General features: G+C 42.7%; 1 protein-coding gene across 1 annotated transcript in view; it reads right to left on the bottom strand.

Moving 5' to 3' along the window:
• Positions 1 to 23,806, bottom strand: part of nme7 (NME/NM23 family member 7) — a 1,076,771-nt gene that overhangs the window by 1,031,908 nt on the left and 21,057 nt on the right. Inside the window, exons 6-8 of the mRNA XM_039000751.1 lie at positions 16,682 to 16,732; positions 15,617 to 15,824; positions 14,721 to 14,826 (exon numbers count right to left, since the gene is read on the bottom strand). Of these exons, the coding sequence (XP_038856679.1) occupies positions 14,721 to 14,826; positions 15,617 to 15,824; positions 16,682 to 16,732 (365 nt within the window). The remainder of the gene's footprint in view (positions 1 to 14,720; positions 14,827 to 15,616; positions 15,825 to 16,681; positions 16,733 to 23,806) is intronic.

Below are 23,806 nucleotides of genomic sequence, written 5' to 3'. Positions count from 1 at the left end.
TCATGGTACTGTATACAGGGAGTATCAATCAATGTGGAGCTATATACAGGAGTACCAGATCAAGTGGAGCTATATACAGAGTACCAGTACAATCAATGTGGAGCTATATACAGGAAGTAACCAGATCAATGGAGCTATATACAGGGAGTGATCAGATCAATGTGGAGCTATATACAGGGAGTACCAGATTCAATGTGGAGCTATATACGGGAGTACCAGATCAATGTGGAGCTATATACAGGGAGTACCAGATCAATGTGGAGCTATATACAGAAGTACATACCAGATCAATGTGGAGCTATATACAGGAGTACCAGTACCGATCAATGTGGAGCTAATACGGATAGTACCAGATCAATGTGGAGCTATATACAGGGAGTACCATACCAGATCAATGTGGAGCTATATACAGGAAGTACCAATCAATGTGGAGCTATATACAGGAAGTACCAGATCAATGTGGAGCTATATACAGGAAATCCAGTACCAGATCAATGTGGAGCTATATACGGAAGTACCAGTACCAGATCAATGTGGAGCTATATACAGGAAGTACCAGTCCAGAATGTGGAGCTATATCAGGTGTACCAGATCAATAGTGGAGCTATATACAGGAGTACCAGATCAATTGGAGCTAATACAGGAAGTCCAGATCAGTGGAGCTATATACAGGAGTACCAGATCAAGTGGAGCTTATACAGGAAGTACCAGATCAATGTGGAGCTATATACAGAAGTACCAGTACCAGATCAATGTGAGCTATATACAGGGTCCAGTACCAGATCAATGTGGAGCTATATACAGGGAGTACCAGATCAATGTGGAGCTATAACAGGGAGTACCAGATATGTGGACTATATACAGGGAGTACCAGATCAATGGAGCTATAAAGGGTACAATCAATGTGGAGCTATATACAGAAGTACCAGATCAATGTGGAGCTATATACAGGAGTACCAGATCAATGTGGAGCTATATACAGGAAGTACCAGATCAATGTGGAGCTATATACAGGAAGTACAGTACCAATCAATGTGGAGCTATATACAGGGAGTACCATTACCAGATCATATGGAGCTATATACAGGAAGTACCAGTACCAGTCAATGTGGAGCTAATACAGGAGACCAGATCAATGTGGAGCTATATACAGGGAGTACCAGTACAATCAACGTGGAGCTATATACAGGGAGTACCAGATCAATATGGAGCTATTACAGGAAGTACCAGTACCAGATCAATGTGGCTATATCAGGAAGTACCAGTACCAGATCAATGTGGGCTATATACAGGAAGACCGATCATGTGGAGCTATATCAGGGAGTACCAGATCAATATGGAGCTATTACAGGAAGTACCAGATCATTGTGGAGCTATATACAGGGAGTACCAGATCAATGTGGAGCTATATACAGGGAGTACCAGATCAATGTGGAGCTATATACAGGAAGTACCAGATCAATGTGGAGCTATATACAGGAAGTACCAGATCATTGTGGAGCTATAGACAGGAAGTACCAGATCAATGTGGAGCTATAGACAGGGAGTACCAGTACCAGATCAATGTGGAGCTATAGACAGGGAGTACCAGATCAATGACTATAACAGAGTACCAGATCAATGTGGAGCTATATACGGGAGTACCAGTACCAGATCATGTGGAGCTATATACAGGAGGTACCAGATCAATGTGGAGCTATATACAGGGAGTACCAGTACCAGATCAATGTGGAGCTATATACAGGAATACCAATCATGTGGGCATATACAGGAGTACCATATCAATGTGGAGCTATATACAGGGATTACCATACCAGATCAATGTGGAGCTATATACAGGAGTACGCATACCAGACAATGTGAGCTATATACAGGGAGTACCAGATCAATGTGGAGCTATATACAGGGAGTACCATACCAGATCAATGTGGAGCTATATACAGGAGTACCAGTACCAGATCAATGTGGAGCTATATACAGGAGTACAGTACCAGATCAAGTGGAGCTATATACAGGAGTACCAGTACCAGATCAATGTGGAGCTATATCAAGGGTGTACAGATTCAATATGGAGCTATATACAGGGAGTACCAGATCAATGTGGAGCTATATACAGGAGTACCAGATCAATAGTGGAGCTATATACAGGGAGTACCAGATCAATGTGGAGCTATATACAGGGAGTACCAGATCAATGTGAGCTATATACAGGAGTACCAGTACCAGATCAATGTGGAGCTATATACAGGAGTACCAGATCAATGTGAGCTATATACAGGAAGTACCAGTACCAGATCAATGTGGACTATATACAGGGAGTACCAGATCAATGTGGAGCTATAGACAGGGAGTACCAGTACCAGATCAATGTGGAGCTATAGACAGGGAGTACCAGATCAATGTGGAGCTATAGACAGGGAGTACCAGATCAATGTGGAGCTATAGACAGGGAGTATCAGATCAATGTGGAGCTATAGACAGGGAGTACCAGATCAATGTGAGCTATAGACAGGGAGTACCAGATCAATGTGGAGCTATATACAGGAGTACCAATCAATGGAGCTATATACAGGGAGTACCAGTACCAGATCAATGTGGAGCTATAGACAGGGAGTACCAGATCAATGTGGAGCTATAGACAGGGAGTACCAGTACCATATCAATGTGGAGCTATAGACAGGGAGTACCAGATCAATGTGGAGCTATAGACAGGGAGTATCAGATCAATGTGGAGCTATAGACAGGGAGTACCAGATCAATGTGGAGCTATAGACAGGAAGTACCAGATCAATGTGGAGCTATATACAGGAAGTACCAGATCAATGTGGAGCTATATACAGGAAGTACCAGATCAATGTGGAGCTATATAAGGAAGTACCAGATCAATGTGGAGCTATATACAGGAAGTATCAGATCAATGTGGAGCTATATACGGAAGTACCAGATCAATGTGGAGCTATATCCAGGGAGTATCAGATCAATGTGGAGCTATAACAGGGAGTACCAGATCAATGTGGAGCTATGACAGGAGTATCAGATCATGTGAGCTATTACAGGGAGTCGATCAATGTGGAGCTATAACAGGAAGTACCAGATCAATGTGGAGCTATAGACAGGGAGTTTCAGATCAATGTGGACTATAGACAGGGAGTACCAGATCAATGTGGAGCTATAGACAGGGAGTATCAGATCAATGTGGAGCTATTAGCAGGAGTATCAGATCAATGTGGAGCTATAGACAGGGAGTACCAGATCAATGTGGAGCTATAGACAGGGAGTATCAGATCAATGTGGAGCTATAGACAGGGAGTATCAGATCAATGTGGAGCTATAGACAGGGAGTACCAGATCAATGTGGAGCTATAGACAGGGAGTATCAGATCAATGTGGAGCTATAGACAGGGAGTATCAGATCAATGTGGAGCTATAGACAGGGAGTACAGATCATGTGGAGCTAAACAGGGAGTATCAGATCAATGTGGAGCTATTACAGGGAGTACCAGATCAATGTGGAGCTGTATACAGGGAGTACCAGATCAATGTGGACTATATACAGGGAGTACCAGTACCAGATCAATGTGGAGCTATATACAGGGATTACCAGATCATGTGGAGCTATATACAGGGAGTACCAGATCAATGTGGAGCTATATACAGGGAGTACCAGTACCAGATCAATGTGGAGCTATATACAGGAAGTACCAGTACAATGTGGAGCTATATACAGGAAGTACCAGATCAATGTGGAGCTATATACAGGAAGTACCAATACCAGATCAATGTGGGCTATATACAGGGAGTACCAGATCAATGTGGAGCTATAACAGGAGTACCAGTACCAGATCAATGTGGAGCTATTACAGGAGTACAGTACCAGATCAATGTGGAGCTATATACAGGAAGTACCAGTACCAGATTAATGTGGAGCTATATACATGAAGTACCAGATCATGTGGAGCTATATACAGAAGTCCAGTACAGATCATGTGGAGCTATATACAGGGAGTACCAGATCATAGGGAGCTATATACAGGGAGTATCAGATCAATGTGGAGCTATATACAGGGAGTACCAGATCAATGGGGAGCTATATACAGGGAGTACCAGATCAATGTGGAGCTATATACAGGGAGTACCAGATCAATGTGGAGCTATTACAGGGAGTACCAGTACCAATCAATGTGAGCTATATACAGGAAGTACCAGATCAATATGGAGCTATATACAGGGAGTATCAGATCAATGTGGAGCTATATACAGGGAGTACCAGATCAATGTGGAGCTATTAAGGAAGTACCAGATCATATGGAGCTATATACAGGAGTATCAAGATCAATGTGGAGCTATATACAGGGAGTACCAGATCAATGTGGAGCTATATACAGGAGTACCAGTACCAGATCAATGTGGAGCTATATACAGGAAGTACCAGTACCAGATAATGTGGAGCTATATACAGGAAGTACCAGATCAATGTGGAGCAATATCCAGGGAGTACCAGTACCAGATCAATGTGGAGCTATATACAGGAAGTACCAATCAATGTGGAGCTATATACAGGAAGTACCAGATCAATGTGGAGCTATATACAGGAAATACCAGTACCAGATCAATGTGGAGATATACAGGAAGTACCAGTACCAGATCATGTGGAGCTATATATAGGTGTACCAGATCAATGTGCTATATACAGGAGTACCAGTACCAGATCAATGTGGAGCTATATACAGGGAGTACCAGTACCAGATCAATGTGGAGCTATATACAGGAAGTACCAGTGCCAGATCAATGTGGAGCTATATACAGGGTGTACCAGATCAATATGGAGCTATATACAGGGAGTACCAGATCAATGTGGAGCTATATACAGGAAGTTCCAGATCAATGTGGAGCTATATACAGGGAGTACCAGATCAAAGTGGAGCTATATACAGGAAGTACCAGATCAATGTGGAGCTATATACAGGAAGTACCAGTACCAGATCAATGTGGACTATATCACGGAGTACAGTACCAGATCAATGTGGAGCTATATACAGGGAGTACCAGATCAATGTGGAGCTATATCAGGGAGTACAGATCATGTGGAGCTATATACAGGGAGTACCAGATCAATGTGGAGCTATATACAGGAGTACCAGATCAATGTGGAGCTATATACAGGAAGTACCAGATCAATGTGGAGCTATATACAGGAAGTACCAATCAATGTGGAGCTATATACAGGAAGTACCAATCATGTGGAGCTATATACAGAAGTACCAGTACCAAATCAATGTGGACTATATACAGGGATACCAGTACCAGATCAATATGGAGCTATATACAGGAAGTACCAGTACCAGATCAATGTGGAGCTATATACAGGAAGTACAGATCAATGTGGACTATATACAGGGAGTACCAGTACCAGATCAACGTGGAGCTATATACAGGGAGTACCAGATCAATATGGAGCTATATACAGGAAGTACCAGTACCAGATCAATGTGGAGCTATATACAGGAAGTACCAGTACCAGATCAATGTGGAGCTATATACAGGGAGTACCAGATCAATGTGGAGCTATATACAGGGAGTACCAGTACCAGATCAATGTGGAGCTATATACAGGAAGTACCAGTACCAGATCAATGTGGAGCTATATACAGGAAGTACCAGATCAATGTGGAGTTATATACAGGGAGTACCAGTACCAGATCAATGTGGAGCTATATACAGGGAGTACCAGATCAATGTGGAGCTATATACAGGAAGTACCAGATCAATGTGGAGCTATAGACAGGGAGTACCAGATCAATGTGGGCTATATACAGGGAGTACCAGATCAATGTGGACTATTACAGGAAGTACCAGTACCAGATCAATGTGGAGCTTATAAAGGAAGTACCAGATCAATGTGGGCTATATACAGGGAGTACCAGATCAATGTGGAGCTATATACAGGAGTACCAGATCAATGTGGAGCTATAAGACAGGGAGTACCAGATCAATGTGGAGCTATATACAGGGAGTACCAGTACCAATCAATGTGGAGCTATATACAGGAGTACCAGTACCAGATCAATGTGGAGCTATAACAGGAAGTACCAGATCAATGTGGACTATATACGGGGAGTACCAGATCAATGTGGCTATATCAGGGAGTACCAGATCATGTGGAGTTATATACAGGGAGTACCAGTACCAGATCAATGCGGAGCTATATACAGGGAGTACCAGTACCAGATCAATGTGGAGCTATATACAGGGAGTACCAGATCAATGTGGAGCTATATACAGGAAGTACCAGCACCAGATCAATGTGGAGCTATATACAGGAAGTACCAGATCAATGTGGAGCTATATACAGGGAGTACCAGATCAATGTGGAGCTATATACAGGAAGTACCAAGTACCAGATCAATGTGAGCTATATACAGGGATACCAGATCAATGTGGAGCTATATACAGGAAGTACCAGATCAATGTGGAGCTATATACAGGAAGTACCAGTACCAGATCATGTGGAGCTATATACAGGAAGTACAGTACCATTCAATGTGGAGCTATATCAGAGGTGTACCAGATCATATGTGGAGCTATATACAGGAAGTACCAGTACCAGATCAATATGGAGCTATATACAGGAAGTACAAGATCAATGTGGAGCTATAACAGGAAGTACCAGATCAATGTGGAGCTATATACAGGTGTACCAGATCAATGTAGAGCTATATACAGGAAGTACCAGTACCAATCAATGTGGAGCTATATACAGGAAGTACAAGATCAATGTGGAGCTATATACAGGGAGTACCAGTAGCAGATCAATGTGGAGCTATATACAGGAAGTACCAGTACCAGATCAATGTGGAGCTATATACAGGAAGTACCAGATCAATGTGGAGCTATATACAGGAGTACCAGATCAATGTGGAGCTATATACAGGAAGTACCAGTACCAGATCAATGTGGAGCTATATACAGGGAGAACCATATCAATGTGGAGCTATATACAGGAAGTACCAGATCAATGTGGAGCTATATACAGGTAGAACCATATCAATGTGGAGCTATATACAGGAAGTACCAGATCAATGTGGAGCTATATACAGGGAGTACCAGATCAATGTGGAGCTATAAAACAGGGAGTACCAGTACCAGATCAATGTGGAGCTATATACAGGAAGTACCAGTACCAGATCAATGTGGAGCTATATACAGAAGTACAGATCAATGTGGAGCTATATACAGGGAGTACCAGATCAATGTGGAGCTATATACAGGAGTACCAGATCAATGTGAGTATATACAGGGAGTACCAGTATCAGATCAATGTGGAGCTATATCAGGAAGTCCAGATCAATGTGAGCTATATACAGGGAGTACCAGATCAATGTGGAGCTATATCAGGAGTACATATGTGAGCTAAACAGGAGTACCAGATCAATGTGGAGCTATATACAGGAATACGCAGTACCAGATCAATGTGAGCTATATACAGGAAGTACCAGATCAATGTGGAGCTATATACAGGAAGTACCAGTACCAGATCAATGTGGAGCTATATACAGGAAGTACCAGATCAAGGTGGAGAGATATTTGAGGTAGTTATGTACATGAAGGCAGGGTAAAGTGACTAGGCAGGATAGATAATAATAAGGTATTTGAGGTAGTATGTACATGAAGGCAGGGTAAAGTGACTAGGCATCAGGATAGATATAATAAGGTATTTGAGGTAGATATGTACATGAAGGCAGGGTAAAGTGACTAGACATCAGGATAGATAATAATAATGTATTTAGGTAGATATGTACATGAAGGCAGGGTAAAGAGACTAGACATCAGGATAGATAATAGGTATTTGAGGTAGATATGTACATGAAGGCAGGGTAAAGTGACTGAACATCAGGATAGATAATAATAAGGTATTTGAGTAGATATGTACATGAAGGCATCAGGATAGATAATAATAAGGTATTTGAGGTAGATATGTACATGAAGGCAGGGTAAAGTGACTAGACATCAGGATAGATAATAATAGGGTATTTGAGGTAGATATGTACATGAAGGCAGGGTAAAGTGACTAGACATCAGGATAGATAATAATAAGGTATTTGGGTAGATATGTACATGAAGGCAGGTAAAGTGACTAGACATCAGGATAGATAATATAAGGTATTGAGGTAGATATGGTACATGAAGGCAGGGTAAAGTGACTAGACATCAGGATAGATATAATAAGGTATTTGAGGTAGATATGTACATGAAGGCAGGGTAAAGTGACTAGACATCAGGATAGATAATAATAAGTATTTGAGGTAGATATGTACATGAAGGCAGGGTAAAGTGACTAGACATCAGATAGATAAATAATGTATTTGAGGTAGATATGTACATGAAGGCAGGGTAAGGTGACTAGCCATCAGGATAGATAATAATAAGGTATTTGAGGTAGTATGTACATGAAGGCAGGGTAAAGTGACTAGGCATCAGGATAGATAATAATAAGGTATTTGAGGTAGTATGTACATGAAGGCAGGGTAAAGTGACTAGACATCAGGATAGATAATAATAAGGTATTTGAGGTAGGTATGTACATGAAGGCAGGGTAAAGTGACTAGCCATCAGGATAGATATAATAAGGTATTTGAGTAGATATGTACATGAAGGCAGGGTAAAGTGACTAGACATCAGGATAGATAATAATAAGGTATTTGAGGTAATATATGTACATGAAGGCAGGGTAAAGTGACTAGCCATCAGGATAGATAATAATAAGGTATTTGAGGTAGTATGTACATGAAGGCAGGGTAAAGTGACTAACCATCAGGATAGATAATAATAAGGTATTTGAGGTAGTATGTACATGAAGGCAGGGTAAAGTGACTAGCCATCAGGATAGATAATAATAAGGTATTTGAGGTAGTATGTACATGAAGGCAGGGTAAAGTGACTAGCCATCAGGATAGATAATAATAAGGTATTTGAGGTAGTATGTACATGAAGGCAGGGTAAAGTGATAGCCATCAGGATAGATAATAATAGGTATTTGAGGTAGTATGTACATGAAGGCAGGTAAAGTGACTAGCCATCAGGATAGATAATAATAAGGTATTTGAGGTAGATATGTACATGAAGGCAGGGTAAAGTGACTAGCCATCAGGATAGATAATAATAAGGTATTTGAGGTAGATATGTACATGAAGGCAGGGTAAAGTGACTTGGCATCAGGATAGATAATAATACGGTATTTGAGGTAGTATGTACATGAAGGCAGGGTAAAGTGACTAGGCATCAGGATAGATAATAATAAGGTATTTTAGGTAGTATGTACATGAAGGCAGGGTAAATGACTGCCATCAGGATAGATAATAATAAGGTATTTGAGGTAGTATGTACATGAGCAGGGTAAAGTGACTAGCCATCAGGATAGATAATAATAAGGTATTTGAGGTAGTATGTACATGAAGGCAGGGTAAAGTGACTAGCCATCAGGATAGATAATAATAAGGTATTTGGGTAGATATGTACATGAGCAGGGTAAAGTGACTAGACATCAGGATAGATAATAATAAGGTATTTTAGGTAGATATGTACATGAAGGCAGGGTAAAGTGACTAGGCATCAGGATAGATAATAATAAGGTATTTGAGGTAGATATGTACATGAAGGCAGGGTAAAGTGACTAGGCATCAGGATAGATAATAATAGGTATTTGAGGTAGATATGTACATGAAGGCAGGGTAAAGTGACTAGACATCAGGATAGATAATAATAAGGTATTTGAGGTAGATATGTACATGAAGGCAGGGTAAAGTGACAAGGCATCAGGATAGATAATGAGGTATTTGAGGTAGATATGTACATGAAGGCAGGGTAAAGTGACAGACATCAGGATAGATAATAATAAGGTATTTGAGGTAGATATATACATGAAGGCAGGGTAAAGTGACTAGCCATCAGATAGATAATAATAAGGTATTTGAGGTAGTATGTACATGAAGGCAGGGTAAAGTGACTAGCCATCAGGATAGATAATAATAAGGTATTTGAGGTAGTATGTACATGAAGGCAGGGTAAAGTGACTAGCCATCAGGATAGATAATAAGGTATTTGAGGTAGTATGTACATGAAGGCAGGGTAAAGTGACTAGCCATCAGGATAGATAATAATAAGGTATTTGAGGTAGATATGTACATGAAGGCAGGGTAAAGTGACTAGCCATCAGGATAGATAATAATAAGGTATTTGAGGTAGTATGTACATGAAGGCAGGGTAAAGTGACTAGCCATCAGGATAGATAATAATAAGGTATTTGAGGTAGTATGTACATGAAGGCGGGGTAAAGTGACTAGCCATCAGGATAGCGTAAAGCGTAAAATAAAGAACAGAGTAAAAAGTGTTTTTGTTGTCAGTGTTTGTGTTGTCGGTATATGTGTGTGTTGTGTGGGACTCAGTAGTGTGGGTGGCTGGAACCTTTGGCAATTTTCAGACCATCCTCTGACACCACCTGATATAGAAGTCGTGGATGTGATGTACTGGTATATACCAAGTAGTGATGCAGTCAGTCAAGATGCTCTCGATGGTGCAGCTGTAAAACTTTTTGAAGACCTTTTTGAGGATCCTCCTGAGGTGCTGACTTGTTGCACCCTCGACAACTACTGTGATTATTATTATTTGACCATGTTGGTCATTTATGAACATTTGAACATCTTGGCCATGTTCTGTTATAATCTTCACCCGGCACAGCCAGAAGAGGACTGGCCACCCCTCATAGCCTGTTTCCTCTCTAGGTTTCTTCCTAGGTTTTGGCCTTTCTAGGGAGTTTTTCCTAGCCACCATGCTTCTACACCTGCATTGCTTGCTGTTTGGGGTTTTCGGCTGGGTTTCTGTACAGCACTTTGAGATATCAGCTGATGTAAGAAGGGCTATATAAATAAATTTGATTTGAAGGCCCATGCCAAATATTTTCATTCTCCTGAGAGGGAAGAAGCTGTGTGTCTGTGTTAAGACTATGTCAAACTGTGAGCTCAGTGGGGCCCTGGCTGTGGCCTGAGTGACTCACCCAGAGGTACTGTACAGTCGTGGCCAAAAGTTTTGAGAATGACACAATTAATAATTTTCACAAAGTCTGCTGCCTCAGTTTGTATGATGGCAATTTGCATATACTCCAGAATGTTATGAAGAGTGATCAGATGAATTGCGAGGTCCCTCTTTGCCATGCAAATGAACTGATTTCCCAAAAAACATTTCCACTGCATTTCAGCCCTGCCACAAAAGGACCAGCTGACATCATGTCAGTGATTCTCTCGTTAACACAGGTATGAGTGTTGACGAGGACAAGGCTGGAGATCAATCTGTCATGCTGATTGAGTTCGAATAACAGACTGGAAGCTTCAAAAGGAGGGTGGCGCTTGGAATCATTGTTCTTCCTCTGTCAACCATGGTTACCTGCAAGGAAACACGTGCCGTCATCATTGCTTTGCACAAAAAGGGCTTCACAGGCAAGGACATTGCTGCCAGTAAGATTGCACCTAACTCAACCATTTATCGGATCATCAAGAACTTCAAGGAGAGCGGTTCAATTGTTGTGAAGAAGGCTTCAGGGCGCCCAAGAAAGTCCAGCAAGCACCAGGACCGTCTCCTAAAATTGATTCAGCTGCGGGATCGGGGCACCACCAGTACAGAGCTTGCTCAGGAATGGCAGCAGGCAGGTGTGATTGTATCTGCACGCACAGTGAGGCAAAGACTTTTGGAGGATGGCCTGGTGTCAAGAAGGGCAGCAAAGAAGCCACTTCTCTCCAGGAAAAACATCAGGGACAGACTGATATTCTGCAAAAGGTACAGGGATTGGACTGCTGAGGACTGAGGTAAAGTAATTTTCTCTGATGAATCCCCTTTCCGATTGTTTGGGGTATCCGGGAAAAAGATTGTCCGGAGAAGACAAAATGAGCGCTACCATCAGTCCTGTGTCATGCCAACAGTAAAGCATCCTGAGACCATTCATGTGTGGGGTTACTTCTCAGCCAAGGGAGTGGGCTCACTCACAATTGTGCCTAAGAACACAACCATGAATAAAGAATGGTACTAACACGTCCTCCGAGAGCAACCTCTCCCAACCATCCAGGAACAGTTTGGTGACGAACAATGCCTTTTCCAGCATGATGGAGCACCTTGCCATAAGTCAAAAGTGATAACTAAGTGGCTCGGGGAACAAAATATCGATATTTTGGGTCCATGGCCAGGAAACTCCCCAGACTTTAATTCCATTGAGAACTTGTGGTCAATCCTCAAGAGGCGGGTGGACAAACAAAAACCCACAAATTCTGACAAACTCCAAGCATTGATTATGCAAGAATGGGCTGCCATCAGTCATGCTGTGGCCCAGAAGTTAATTGACAGCATGCCAGGGCGGATTGCAGAGGTCTTGAAAAAGAAGGGTCAACACTGCAAATATTGACTCAAATATTTGCATCAACTTCATGTAATTGTCAATAAAAGCCTTTGACACTTATGAAATGCTTGTAATTATACTTCAGTATTCCATAGTAACATCTGACAAAAATATCTAAAGACACTGAAGCAGCAAACTTTGGAAATTAATATTTGTGTCATTCTCAAAACTTTTGTCCACGAAATGTACATATGGGACATCAGTGACATCTCTCTTTAGAAACAACACTGCCCTTCAGAAACAACCAGAGAGACATTACTCTCCAACAGCAACGTCCAACCTGCTCAACGCAGTCAACAGTGAACCGTCTGCCTGTGTTGTTTAGGCACTAAGTTCAGACTACTATACATCTAATCAGATACTCTAGTTCTCTCCTCAGTCAGTCCATAGCCTAGTCCAATGTCTCAGTACTCAACAGCAGCCCAGTCAGTCCAACGTCTCAGTACTCAACACCAGCCCAGTCAGTCCAATGTGTCAGTACTCAACACCAGCCCAGTCAGTCCAACGTCTCAGTACTCAACACCAGCCCAGTCAGTCCAATGTGTCAGTACTCAACACCAGCCCAGTCAGTCCAACGTCTCAGTACTCAACACCAGCCCAGTCAGTCCAACGTCTCAGTACTCAACACCAGCCCAGTCAGTCCAATGTGTCAGTACTCAACACCAGCCCAGTCAGTCCAATGTGTCAGTACTCAACACCAGCCCAGTCAGTCCAATGTGTCAGTACTCAACACCAGCCCAGTCAGTCCAACGTCTCAGTACTCAACACCAGCCCAGTCAGTCCAACGTCTCAGTATTCAACACCAGCCCAGTCAGTCCAACGTCTCAGTACTCAACACCAGCCCAGTCAGTCCAACGTGTCAGTACTCAACACCAGCCCAGTCAGTCCAACGTCTCAGTACTCAACACCAGCCCAGTCAGTCCAACGTCTCAGTACTCAACACCAGCCCAGTCAGTCCAACGTCTCAGTACTCAACACCAGCCCAGTCAGTCCAATGTGTCAGTCCTCAACACCAGCCCAGTCAGTCCAATGTGTCAGTCCTCAACACCAGCCCAGTCAGTCCAACGTCTCAGTACTCAACACCAGCCCAGTCAGTCCAACGTCTCAGTACTCAACACCAGCCCAGTCAGTCCAATGTGTCAGTACTCAACACCAGCCCAGTCAGTCCAACGTCTCAGTACTCAACACCAGCCCAGTCAGTCCAACGTCTCAGTACTCAACACCAGCCCAGTCAGTCCAATGTGTCAGTACTCAACACCAGCCCAGTCAGTCCAACGTCTCAGTCCTCAACACCAGCCCAGTCAGTCCAACGTCTCAGTACTCAACACCAGCCCAGTCAGTCCAATGTGTCAGTACTCAACACCAGCCCAGTCAGTCCAACGTCTCAGTACTCAACACCAGCCCAGTCAGTCCAACGTCTCAGTACTCAACACCAGCCCAGTCAGTCCAACGTGTCAGTCAACAACACCAGCCCAGTCAGTCCAACGTCTCAGTACTCAACACCAGCCCAGTCAGTCCAATGTGTCAGTACTCAACACCAGCCCAGTCAGTCCAACGTCTCAGTACTCAACACCAGCCCAGTCAGTCCAACGTCTCAGTACTCAACACCAGCCCAGTCAGTCCAACGTCTCAGTACTCAACACCAGCCCAGTCAGTCCAACGTCTCACTACTCAACACCAGCCCAGTCAGTCCAACGTCTCAGTCCTCAACACCAGCCCAGTCAGTCCAATGTGTCAGTACTCAACACCAGCCCAGTCAGTCCAACGTCTCAGTACTCAACACCAGAGGATGTTTTATTTCACAGGTCAGTGTTCTAGTCGTACGCTCTCTCCCTGCTCCAACAGGGATCAGGACAACGGGAGGGTTGGTTACAAAGTATAACAACAGCAGGGTAAGAAAGGAAGGGGGCTAGCAGTTATATAAGAACCAGGGTTTAAAGGCAGCTAAGGATTTTACACCAGCAGCCTGGCCAAGTCACTTCTCGGGATAACAGGCTGTTGAGAGGAGTTAAACTAAGTTGGCAAAGTAATTGTAAATTGGCAACGTTACTGTTGGCTACATTCCTTCAGCCAAGTAGTATTTAGGCCTCTTTCTGAATGGTTATTGACAGTGAGGTTTTTATATTTTAGGCACTCAAAGTACTACAGAAAATAGCCATAATGCAAGTATAATTGAAGGGTATAGTATACAGGAAAACGTGTCATAGGGTTGAGAGAAGATGAATATGTACTTGTGTAGAGTAAGGCTAGGTTCCATGTGAAACAAAGATGGCTAACTTACCTTCTGATATAGCGTGAGGTTTGATGACGCAACAGGCACAGTCTGTGCAATTGGCCGTGTTATCGGGACCATGACCCGCTGTGGATGGGAAGAAAAACTCCAGCTCCTAAACAGAAGAACAAAGAATTACTCACTACTGGTGTCCCCCAGGGCTTGGTACTAGGTCCTCTATTATGTCTCACTACTGGTGTCCCACAGGGCTATGTACTAGCTCCTCTCCTGTTTTCACTACTGGTGTCCCCCAGGGCTTGGTACTAGGTCCTTTCCTGTTCTCACTACTGGTGTCCCCCAGAGCTCGGTACTAGGTCCTCTATAATGTCTCAGTACTGGTGTCCCCCAGGGCTCTGTTCTAGGTCCTTTATAATGTCTCAATACTGGTGTTCCCCAGGGCTCTGTACTAGGTCCTCTCCTGTTCTCACTACTGGTGTCCCCCGGGGCTTGCTACTAGGTCCTTTCCTGTTCTCACTACTGGTGTCCCCCTGGGCTTGGTACTAGGGCCTCTATAATGTCTCACTACTGGTGTCCCCCTGGGCTTGGTACTAGGGCCTCTATAATGGGTCACTACTGGTGTCCCCCTGGGCTTGGTACTAGGGCCTCTATAATGTCTCAGTACTGGTGTCCCCCAGGGCTCTGTTCTAGGTCCTTTATAATGTCTCAATACTGGTGTTCCCCAGGGCTCTGTCCTAGGTCCTCTCCTGTTCTCACTACTGGTGTCCCCCTGGGCTTGGTACTAGGTCCTTTCCTGTTCTCACTACTGGTGTCCCCCTGGGCTTGGTACTAGGTCCTTTCCTGTTCTCACTACTGGTGTCCCCCTGGGCTTGGTACTAGGGCCTCTATAATGGGTCACTACTGATGTCCCCCAGGGCTCAATACTTCTCACTACTAGAATGACTTACTCTTGCTGCTGAAGCCAGTGAGTCAGACCCATGTCCAGCGTTTCTGGTGCCATCTGTGCCAAACTGAGCTCTCAGGCTTGGTGGGGCCTCTTTCCGTGCTACGCCCGAGTCAGTGGGGCCTAGAATCCTTCTCCACACTGACACTGCCTCGTCACCCATCAGCTCCATGGCAACCACAGGGCCAGAGGTCATAAACTGCACCAGGTTGCTAAAAAAATAATAATGTGTTTATGCAAACTCCAATAAAAACTGTCAGAATAACAGTTTCAGCAACAGAACCTTTAATGGAATCTCCAATAAACTACTTATGAACTATTTATAACTCAGATGGTGAGGAATATGTAACTCAGATGGTGAGGAATATGTAACTCAGATGGTGAGGAATATGTAACTCAGATGGTGAGGAATATGTAACTCAGATGGTGTGGAATATGTAACTCAGATGGTGAGGAATATGTAACTCAGATGGTGAGGAATATGTAACTCAGATGGTGAGGAATATGTAACTCAGATGGTGAGGAATATGTAACTCAGATGGTGAGGAATATGTAACTCAGATGGTGAGGAATATGTAACTCAGATGGTGAGGAATATGTAACGCAGATGGTGAGGAATATGTAACGCAGATGGTGAGGAATATGTAACGCAGATGGTGAGGAATATGTAACGCAGATGGTGAGGAATATGTAACTCAGATGGTGAGGAATATATAACTCAGATGGTGAGGAATATGTAACTCAGATGGTGAGGAATATGTAACTCAGATGGTGAGGAATATGTAATTGAAGGTCACATTTAAGATACACCACAGAGATTTTTAATTATTCAGATGAAATGTGTAGATGAGAGTACTTCTAATTCTCTTGATTTAAGGGAGGTAATTGTCCCTGTCAAGACTGTTCAAATGTCACCACAATGTCAGTGCAACAAATGTCATATATAGACTGCTAATAATGGTGGTTAGTAGTTAGTTGGCCCTTGGAGCCTCCTTGAAACATGCCCCGCGGCCGCTCTGCTCAAACACAGAGAGAAGACGGGCTAATCATTTACACAGGAAGGACTCACTTGAAGAAAGACTTTGTCTGATGTTCAGTGTAAAAGTCTGCTGCCTGCTTCCTGTAAGAAACCCATAAACACACAGGGTTAATGAGTGATCAAATGAAGTCTCCTGCCTGCCTCCTGTAAGGAACCGCATAAACACACTGTTAATGAGTGATCAAATGAAGTCTCCTGCCTGCCTCCTGTAAGGAACCGATAGGGTTCTGGTCCATAGTAGTGCACTACATAGGGAATAGGGCTCTGGTCTATAGTAGTGCACTATATAGGGAATAGGGCTCTGGTCTATAGTAGTGCACTATATAGGGAATAGGGCTCTGGTCTATAGTAGTGCACTATATAGGGAATAGGGCTCTAGTCTAAAGTAGTGCACTATATAGGGAATAGGGCTCCATTTGGGACACAGACCCAACCACACCACCACCAGAGGACACCTGGGGATTCAACAGGTCACTGACATTCCTCTCTCCTTTCTCATTATATTATGGTTTTATTCTGCACACTCCGTCAAAAAGGAACTTTGAGAGACATTCTAGTTAATTCTAGTTAACGTAGCTGTGTTACAGCCGGTAGAACGGGGCCGTGTTTTTACTCCATGTGTCCAGAAGCTAGCTGCCTACCACAGAATAATAAAAGGTGACCTTGGGTTTTTTCAGCTCTGTGTGCCCTGTTCTCATAACAAGCTACAAGCTCAGATGTTCCAGGTGTACAAATGAGGGAATCCTTCTCTTTATTGTTTAGAAGAAGAGTCTGAAAATCTGAAAAGCCAGTCCTATAAAACAATTATTTGTAATTCAAAATTACAAGAGTACTAAAAAATATTTCAAGAAAATGTCAGAAGAAAAAGGGACACGTCACAATCATATTCTGAAATCTAGAATCCTGAAAATCACATATGAAATGCACCTGTAAAACGTTCCCTGTCAGTCATTTCAAAAATGAGAGGAAAGATGAGCAAAAAAATCAGCATTTTCCATTTCAATTACATGTTGGAAATATGATCCTCACCAACACCACTCTGATGCCCCTAGCCAGCTGCAGTACTACAGATTCCTATCACCTTTTAAAATAAAAAAACAGACATTTCAATAGCGGCTACAATCGTTAATTTCTCATTGATTCTCATTCTATTCTACAGTGATTTCCTATTCTAAGCAGGAGAGGACACAACATACTTTGGTCTTGTACAAACATACATCCAAGTCACTGAGGCGGTGTGAGCGAGTGTGTGTTGTGTGTGTGTGTGTGTGTGTGTGTGTGTGTGTGTGTGTGTGTGTGTGTGTGTGTGTGTGTGTGTGTGTGTGTGTGTGTGAGTGTGTTGTGTGATTGTAAGGAGTGGTGCTGCCACCCTCCGATCTCATGTGAAACAGTCTGCCTCCAGCCAATGACAAACGCCCCCCTCTGTCCTTCAAGTAGCACATTGTCAAGTCAGTTGTTCTGAAATGGGATCAGGGCTGTAGGTTGATATCTACAATATAAATAGAAAAACTGTACAGTTAGCTCATTCAAAAAGCATCACCTCACAGGTAAGTGAGGACGAGTCCTCGCAGTAGGTTTAGGAGGAATCCATATTTTCATACCGTTTCTGTAGCATACTAGCATTACCAGAAGTGCACACAAGGGGCACCATTTCCCCTCCAAAAAACGATTTAGGCAAAATGGATCTTGTTTGTCTCTGCTTTATTTTTTATTGTATTTATTTAACCTTTGTTTAACGAGGCAAGTCAATTAAGAACAAATTCTTATTTACAATGACGGCCTACCAAAAGGCAAAGGCCTGGGATTAAAAATATAGGACAAAACACACATCACAACACTACATAAAGAGAGACCTAAGACAACACGACATAAAGAGAGACCTAAGACAACACTACATTGAGACCTAAGACAACACTACATAGAGACCTAAGACAACACTACATAGAGACCTAAGACAACACTACATAAAGACACCACAACACTACATAAAGAGAGACCTGCCACAACACTACATAAAGAGAGACCTGCCACAACACTACATAAAGAGAGACCTAAGACAACACTACATAAAGACACACCACTACATAAAGAGAGACCTAAGACAACACTACATAAAGAGAGACCAGCCACAACACTACATAAAGAGAGATCTAAGACAACACTACATAAAGAGAGACCTAAGACAACACTACATAGAGAGAGACCTAAGACAACACTACATAGAGAGAGACCTAAGACAACACTACATAAAGAGAGACCTAAGACAACACTACATAAAGAGAGACCTAAGACAACACTACATAAAGAGAGACCTAAGACAACACTACATAAAGAGAGACCTAAGACAACACTACATAGAGGGACCTAAGACAACACTACATAAAGAGGGACCTAAGACAATACTACATAAAGAGAGACCTAAGACAACACTACATAGAGAGGGACCTAAAACAACACTACATAGAGAGAGACCTAAGACAACACTACATAAAGAGAGACCTAAGACAACACTACATAAAGAGGGACCTAAGACAAAATTACATAAAGAGGGACCTAAGACAATACTACATAAAGAGAGACCTAAGACAACACTACATAGAGAGGGACCTAAGACAACACTACATAAAGAGAGACCTAAGACAACAACACAACATGGTAGCAGTACAAACATGGTACAACATTGTTAGGCACAGACAACAGCACAAAGGGCAAGAAGGTAGAGACAACACCTCACGCGAAGCAGCCACAACTGTCAGTAAGTGTGTCCATGATTGAGTCATTGAATATAGAGATAAAACGGTCCAGTTTTTTTTTTGCGGCTCGTTCCAGTCGCTAGCTACAGCGAACTGAAAGGAAGAGCCACCAAGGGAAGTGTATGCTTTGGGGACATTTAACAGAATGTGACTGGCAGAACAGGTGGTGTATGTGGAGAATGAGGGTTGCTTCTTACCGAACAACATTACCTTTATTTTGGAGGTGTTCAGAACAAGGTTAAGGGCAGAGAAAGCTTGTTGGACACTAAGAAAGCTTTGTTTTAGAGCATTTAACACAAAATCCGGGGAGGGGCCAGCTGAGTATAAATGGATGATAGAGCTTCCTACCGCCTGAGCTATGCTGTTGATGTAAGTTGAGAAGAGCATGGGGCCTAGGATCGAGCCTTGGGGTACTGACTTTACACATTGCACTCTCTGAGAGAGGTAGTTAGCAAACCAGGCCGAAGACCACTCAGAGACACCAATACTCCTTAGCCGACTCACAAGAATGGAATGGTCGACCGTATCAAAAGCTTTGGCCAAATCAATAAAAACAGCACATTATTGCTTATAGTCAAGGACAGAGGGGACATCATTGATGGCCTTTAAGGTTGCAGTGACTCGGGATTGCACATTTTGGGGAATATTCAGTGGTGGAAACTTTCCGTGGGAATTAACGGGAATATATGGGAATTAATGGAAACATATGCAAATTAATATGAATACCATTTAAATGTAATGTTTTTTGCATTGGATATATTTACCATATATGGAGACAGAAACATAAACCTTTTACCTTATCATAAGTAGACATAATTGCAAATTATTAAATTCTTCCAATATAATTTTTTTTTAAACGATTTAGTTACGAATTGAACTTTAAATAAATGAGTTGACTCTTCCATGGGATGATTTCACTGATCAACAAAAGAAAGGAAATATTGAATGATCCTCAATCATCCATCGCATCTCTCAAAAACATTTTCAACATACATCTGTAAAATTATAGTCTAGAAACTAAAGCTTTGGTTGTCTTCCTCTCAGGCTTCCATGTCTTCTCTCCTGAACCTCCTCAATGTCCACCTCTTGAACAGCAGACTCTGAGGCCTCATCTTCACTGTCACTTTCCAACCTTGTTGTGGATGGCTCGTTGTCAGGCCCAAAAAGCCAAAAATTTCCCCGGATGGCCACCAATTTTTCAATCCTTGTATTGGTCAGCCTGTTGCGTGCTTTGGTGTGTGTGTTCCCAAACAAGGACCAGTTGCGCTCTGAGGCGGCTGATGTTGATTGGATTTGGAGGATGATGGAGGCAACAGGGGAAAGAGCCTCAGATCCACAAAGTCCCTTCCACCAGGTGGCTGATGAGATATGTTGGCACGACTGCCATATTGCATCTCCATCCCAAAGCTCTTGCTTGGAAGTGTACTTCACCAGACTGCCAAGAACCTTGCCCTCATCCAGGCCAAGGTGGCGAGACACGGTAGTGATGACACCATAGGCCTTGTTGATCTCCAGACAGGATGCTCTTGCCAGCATACTTGAGGTCCAACATGTACGCTGCGGCGTGTATGGGCTTCAGGCAGAAGTCTTCACGCTTTTTGATGTATTTCAGAACTGAAGTTTCCTCTGATTGGAGCAACAGTGAAGTGGACAGGGCAGTACGGATTTCTTCTCTTACATCTGTAAGCAGAGTCTGAACATCAGACAGGATGGCATTGTCTCCCTCAATTCGGCCAATGGCTACTGCTATAGGTTTCAGGAGTTTCATGCTGCTTACCACTCTCTCCCAAAACACATCATCCAGGAGGATCCTCTTGATGGGGCTGTCCATATCGGCAGACTGTGATATGGCCATTTCTTGGAGAGACTCCTTCCCCTCCAGGAGACTGTCAAACATGATGACAACACCACCCCAACGAGTGTTGCTGGGCAGCTTCAATGTGGTGCTCTTATTCTTCTCACTTTGCTTGGTGAGGTAGATTGCTGCTATAACTTGATGACCCTTCACATACCTAACCATTTCCTTGGCTCTCTTGTAGAGAGTATCCATTGTTTTCAGTCCATGATGTCCTTGAGGAGCAGATTCAATGCATGAGTAGCACAGCCAATGGGTGTGATGTGAGGGTAGGACTCCTCCACTTTAGACCAAGCAGCCTTCATGTTCGCAGCATTGTCTGTCACCAGTGCAAATACCTTCTGTGGTCCAAGGTCATTGATGACTGCTTTCAGCTCATCTGCAGTTTAGAGACCGGTGTGTCTGTTGTCCCTTGTGTCTGTGCTCTTGTAGAATACTGGTTGAGGGGTGGAAATGATGTAGTTAATTATTCCTTGCCCACGGACGTTCGACCACCCTTCAGAGATGATTGCAATACAGTCTGCTTTCTCTATGATTTGCTTGACCTTCGCTTGAACTCTGTTGAACTCTGCATCCAACAAATGAGTAGATAAAGCATGTCTGGTTGGAGGGGTGTATGCTGGGCGAAGAACATTCAGAAATCTCTTCCATTACACATTGCCTGTGAGCATCAGAGGTGAACCAGTTGCATACACAGCTCCAGCAAGACATTCATCAGCATTTCTCTGACTACGTTCCTCCATTGAGTCACAAAAACTTCTGATTCCAGGAGGACCATGAGCTGTTGCTATCGATAAGGTGTCTGATTCATCCTTTTCACCTCGAATAGAAGTAGAGGGACTTTTGTCAGAGGTTGCTTGTTGTGAGCGCTGAGGGAACTTTATGCACTTGGCCAGATGATTCTGCATCTTTGTTGCATTCTTCACATATGATTTGACACAGTATTTGCAAATGTACACAGCTTTTCCTTCTACATTAGCTGCAGTGATATGTCTCCACACATCAGATAGTGCCTGTGGCATTTTCCTGTAAAGATTAGAAAATAAATTGTAAAAGAAAAACAAATACAATTCCATGTACAGATAAAAACTTAAGCAGTTTAAACAACTCCTTTGTAAGATAAACGTTTTAAAATGAAACATGTATGGAAACGGGTGAATTAACACTCCTCAGTTAGCAAGCTCAAGCAAGCTAAAACTCACATGTTAGCAAAAATTAACTAGCAGAAACAAGTTAGAAATGATTTAAACACACTTTGCTGTAGGCTACTATTTACTAGTTAACAAAAAAAGCATGTATGTCATATAAAATAAATTCACCCCACCCAGTATTGTCATGAAAACTTACCAGAAAGCATGTAGTCCTTGGCTCAGACAGTGTAGTAGTGTGGGCTCAATAGCGTCTCATTAGTGTGTAAGATCTTGAGAATCAGCTGTACATGTGATGGGAGAATGCACTGTGCATGCAGAGGGTTGCAATTCCATTGAATTGGGGATAGTTTAACCAAAATATGCCACAAGACCTAGAATTGCCTTATGTGTATCACACAAAAAAAGGTTCACTGTTATAAGCTAACTTTTTTGAGGAATTTAAGCAAAATTCCAGGGCTCAACAACAAAAGTTTTCGACCCTTTGCAACCCTAGCAGTGACATAGCCATCACCCGAGTGGAAACCAGATTGCATACCAGAGAGAATACTATAGACATCAAGAAAAGCCAGTCAGTTCCACGGCCTGTTCACACCGCTATCATCCAGAAAGCAGGTCAGTACAGGTGCATCAAAACTGGGACAGAGAGACTGAAGAACAGCTTCTATCTCAAGGCCATCAGACTGCTAAACAGCAATCACTAACTCAGAGAGGCTGCTGCCTACATTGAGACCCAATCACTTGCCACTTTAATAAAAGGATCACTAGTCACTTTAAACAATGTCACTTTAAACAATGCCATTTTAATAATGTTTACATACCCTACATTACTCATCTCATATGTATATACTGTACTCTCTACCATCTACTGCACCTTGCCTATGCTGCTCGGCCATCGCTCATCCATATATTTAGATGTACATATTCTTAATCAATCCTTTACACTGTGTGTATAAGGTAGTAGTTGTGGAATTGTTAGATTACTTGTTAGATATTACTGCACGGTCGGAACTAGAAGCACAAGCATTTCGCTACTCTCGCATTACATCTGCTAACCATGTGTATGTGACCATTAACATCTGCTAACCATGTGTATGTGACCATTAACATCTGCTAACCATGTGTATGTGACCAATAACATCTGATAACCATGTGTATGTGACCAATAACATCTACTAACCATGTGACCAATAACATCTGATAACCATGTGTATGTGACCAGTAACATCTGATAACCATGTGTATGTGACCAATAACATCTGATAACCATGTGACCAATAACATCTACTAACCATGTGTATGTGACCAGTAACATCTGCTAACCACGTGTATGTGACCATTAACATCTGCTAACCATGTGTATGTGACCATTAACATCTGCTAACCATGTGTATGTGAC

This window comes from Salvelinus namaycush, chromosome 9, assembly GCF_016432855.1.
Source record: "Salvelinus namaycush isolate Seneca chromosome 9, SaNama_1.0, whole genome shotgun sequence".
NCBI classification, from domain to species: Eukaryota; Metazoa; Chordata; class Actinopteri; order Salmoniformes; family Salmonidae; genus Salvelinus; species Salvelinus namaycush.
This window is presented reverse-complemented; position numbering and strand designations above follow the sequence as displayed.